The 4505-nt window shown below is 37.9% G+C and overlaps 1 protein-coding gene across 1 annotated transcript in view; it reads left to right on the forward strand.

The window, feature by feature from the left end:
• Nucleotides 1-4505, forward strand: part of CUBN (cubilin) — a 327155-nt gene that overhangs the window by 179343 nt on the left and 143307 nt on the right. Inside the window, 3 exon segments of the mRNA XM_006159747.2 lie at nucleotides 1157-1341; nucleotides 3315-3473; nucleotides 3476-3509. Coding sequence (XP_006159809.2) covers nucleotides 1157-1341; nucleotides 3315-3473; nucleotides 3476-3509 — 378 coding nt within the window.

Consider the following 4505-nt stretch of genomic DNA (forward strand, 5'->3'; position numbering starts at 1 on the left):
GCCCCCCCCCCCAATAGAGGGTAGTCAGGGCACAATCCCTTCTCTTCCATATCTCCATCCTGTCAGAACTTGGGGCACACTTGCACACATACCTGGCATGTTTTCAAGCTGCCAGGGCCAGGATTCAAACCATGCAGTAGACCTTGTGGGATCTGGCTTCCCCGCCCTGGAGGTCAGTGAGCCAGCCCAGGATAGGCATTTTTGATAGGATCATGCTGTGTCATAATACTCCTGCCTCAACTTCCCTAAATTGCTGTGATTTGCAAGTACTTGCCACTATGCTGGCCCTTAGTTCGGACTATGGTCCTGTGGGATTCCTTTCTTTTTTTTTTTTTTGGAGAGGTTTTTCGCTATAGGGTGCGTGCGCTCGCCAGACAGACAGAGAGAGACAGAGAGACAGAAAGCGAGAAATCATCCCCCAGGGAGATGGCCACGCTGCAATCCCTTCTCCTCCATTCTCCTCTTGGGATCTTGGGCATGCACGTACACGCATCCAGCGTGAGTTTAAGCTGCTGGGTCCGGGACTTGAACTGCGGTCGACTACATGGGAGTCCAGCGACATAGCCATTATGCTAACTGCTGGTCCCAGGAGTCCTTTCTAATGTAACATATTAGAAAAAACAAATTTATATAGGTGGTTCATTGAAAGCAAGGGAGAACTGTCTCAAAGGTTCTGTTTTTAAGCTCCAGTTTCTACCTAATGGTAAATTTAAGTTTTTTCATGATATCATATTAAAGAGTCTTCTAATATATTATCAGTATAATCAAGTTTGGTATATTTATGTAAAATGTGTTTCATTTAATTGCATAACATCTATGTTATTCATAAAATTAGGGAATGAGACTTTGAAACCCCTCCTTCTATATCCCCAATTCCCAGCAGTCTGGGAACCATTTTTCACATAAGCCGTGCCCTCTTCTCACACCATGCAATATTCTAAGGAAACTGAATCCTATTCACGAAATTACCCTCCTCAAGGAATTAATAGATAGCACAGAACCCAAAAGGGAAGCAGTATTTCTTTCAGTGCACAGAAAAGAAATCACACTCAATTAGAAGTCCATCCTTTTCAGCATCTCTTGCCTTTTGTTTTGTTCATTTGATTAAAGAGCTATTCTAACTAGATCTGATTTACTACTCTGTTTTTCCTCCTAGTGTTTGGCAATGATAATATTGTGGGAACTCATGGGAAAATTGCCTCTCCCTTCTGGCCTAGAAAGTATCCCCATAACTCCAATTACCAGTGGATAGTAAATGTGAATGTATCTCAAGTTATTCATGGTAGCATCTTGGAGATGGACATTGAAAACACACATAACTGCTATTATGACAAACTAAGGGTGAGTTTCCATATGCAATTCGTATTTATAAATTGGAGTGAATCAATATTGGCAAAAATAAATCCAAGTTAGTGTCTGTTCGAGCATTTGCAAATCACATGAGAATGTGACATTGTGATTGCGTCATCTAGATTATCTTCACAAAAGTAATTCTCATATAATATTTATTAGTTTCTATTCTTTATTTAAGGTTTTCTTTTTTTTTTCAGCATTATTGTAATTTACCACTAGAGCTTTGTGTAAGCATGAATGTAGGTCTTAAATATGTATTCTACTTTATATGCCTTTATCAGATCTTTTTCTTATGTCAGAGCATAAAAAATTTGAAGGATCATGTAAAAATAAATGAATATAAATATAAGAATTATAGTGACCAATGTCATCCAGACATTGGTTATTCTGTCAATTCCAGAAACACTATTGGATGTTTTATTTTATTTAATTTTTGCTACAGGGTGCATGCGCTCACCTGAGAGATAGAGATAGAGAGAGAAAGAGAGAGAGAGAGAAAATGAGAAATCACCCTCCAGAAGAAATGGCCACAAGACAATCCCTTAATCCTCCATTCTCTTCTCAGGATTTTGGGCATGCACACACATGTGCCCGGTGTGTTTCTCAAACCTCTAGGTCTGGACTCAAACAGCACAGCTGGCCATGTGGGATCCAACATTTTAACCTTCCCATGCCGCCTACTGGCCCAGCTATTGGATTCTTGAAGGCCATGATCCTATTTTATTCATCTTGGATACTCAGTGCCTTGAGTAGAATCCAGTATCTGATAGATGCTCAATAGTATGGGAACAATTGTTACACAGTTTGAAAAATTGAGATTCAGTAGAGAACTGTATAATGACTGTTACAATAAATTTATTACAAAATTATTTAGAAACTATCACAAAATATGTCTTTAAATAGGTAATTTAGTATCTTAGTCCAAACAAAAGAGATTGAGTGCTTTGTGCTGAGCCCGGCAGGCTGTGATTCTTTTGTTGTCATTAGCCCACTTTTTCTTATTAAACCTTTCTTCTTTATTGTTGCTTCCCCCTTTTCTTCCTAATTCCTCCTTTTGGGACCTCAAAGCATATTTATTGAGTACTTTGGTTACACAACTGTCCCAGTTCTTACTCTTCTACTCACAAATCTTCCTGTAATTCATTTAATGAGCTATCTCCCACAGAACATGTTTATTAATATAACTCTGCAATAAAGATATAAATATTTTCAGGGACCAGCAGTTAGTGTAATGGCTATGTCGCTAGACTCCCACGTAGTCGACCGCGGTTCGTATCCCAGACCCGGTGGCTTAAACTCACGCATGGCGCATGTGCGTGTGTGCCCAAGATCCCAAGAGGAGAAAGGAGGAGAAGGGATTGCGGTGTGGCCATCTCCCCTGGGGGGTGATTTCTCGCTTTCTGTCTCTCTGTCTCTCTCTGTCTTCTTGGCGAGAGCACGTGCCCTATAGCAAAAACCTCTCAAAAAAAAAGAGATATAAATATTTTCAAATCAAGTTATTTGCAATAATATTTTTAAGAGGTTTTATTGCCTTAGGACATGTGCACTCACTGGAGAGAGAGAGAGAGAGAGAGAGAGAGAGACGCTAAGAGGGAGAGTGAGAAATCACCCCCAGTGGTGAGATGCCTTCTCCTGCACTCTTCTTCTAGGATCTTGGACATGCATGCACACGTGTCAGACGTGTTTCAAGCCACTGGGTCTGGGACTTGAACCATAGTTGATCATGTGGGAGTCCAGCGATGTAACTGCTATGACATCTGCTGGTCTCAATTATATTTAATTTGTAATGGCACTCTCTATTTTTAACTGAAGTAAAATGTTTACTCATTTATTGTTTTCTTCCATTAAGATGAAACAATGACACTATAAGGCATTTTTTAAACTATTTTTATAGAAGCAATTTTGAAAATGGAAATAGTTGACTAAAGACAATGCTCTGTTATCTGTGTTTTTACACGCAGATTTATGATGGACTTGGCACTCATTCCCGCCTAATTGGAACTTACTGTGGTACCCAGACAGAGTCTTTTACCTCCACTAGAAATTCTTTGACATTTCAGTTTGCTTCTGACTCTTCAGTCTCAGGGAAGGGATTCCTCCTGGAATGGTTTGCAACGGACATTCAAAAGCTGGACCTTTACCTACCATTGCTGCAGGTATGTTTATTAATGAATGAAATTCCTTACAGGAATGATATGTATATGATAATATTTCAAAGAATCCTATCAAAACAGGAGTCAAAGACATAAATAAGAATGGCTCCAAAGCTCTTCCTCCATATACTCTTTTAAATTCATAAACACTGCATTTTTAAACATCATGCATTTATTTCTAAAATGTGCAGGTTTCCCATTATATTTCTCTTATTCGTGGTTTGATATGCATAGTCTCCTTATAGTTTCTAGAGAGTACTTTAAGGATCTCTAAAAAATTGATTTGAAAACACATACGCACACGCAAGTTAAGGAACCACTAATAGACAACAGTAGCTGTTTCTGTTCTATATTTTATTTTCAATGTATCTTTAGAAATGCTTTACTTTCTCTTTATCTAGTTGTAAATTTTCAAGGTAAAATTAGCCGATTTTTTTAAGCTTTTATTTTACTATTTTAAAGATAGTCTTATTTCTTTAGTAAAAGTAAAATTGAGTTAGCTTTATCTATTTGTAAATTGTCAAGGTAAAATTAGCCGTTTTTTTAAGCTTTTATTTTACTATTTTAAAGATAGTCTTATTTCTTTAGTAAAAGTAAAATTGAGTTAGGGAGATACTGTGCTTTTTAAAAAAAGAATTATTTAATTTAATTTATTATTATTATTGTGATTTAAATTTCCTATAGGGCACATGGACTCATCAGAGACAGAGAAAGAGAGAGAGATAAAGTGAGAAAACAAGCCCTGAGATCTGGACTCGAACCACGATCAGCCATGTGGATGTCCAGTGCCACCTGCTGGCCCCGATACTGTGTTATTTCCTTGGCAATTGTTCACATAAACTAGAATATTCTTATGAATTTGAGTTGACATAGAAGGAAGTTGAAAGACATTTTTATTTTTTTTGAGAGGTTTTAGCTATAGGGCGTGTGCACTTGCCAGAAAGACAGAGAGAGAGAGAGAGAGAGAGAGAGAGAGACAAAAAGCGAGAAATCACTTCC

The sequence above is a fragment of the Tupaia chinensis genome, unplaced genomic scaffold, assembly GCF_000334495.1.
Source record: "Tupaia chinensis unplaced genomic scaffold, TupChi_1.0 Scaffold000647_1, whole genome shotgun sequence".
Taxonomy (NCBI): domain Eukaryota; kingdom Metazoa; phylum Chordata; class Mammalia; order Scandentia; family Tupaiidae; genus Tupaia; species Tupaia belangeri.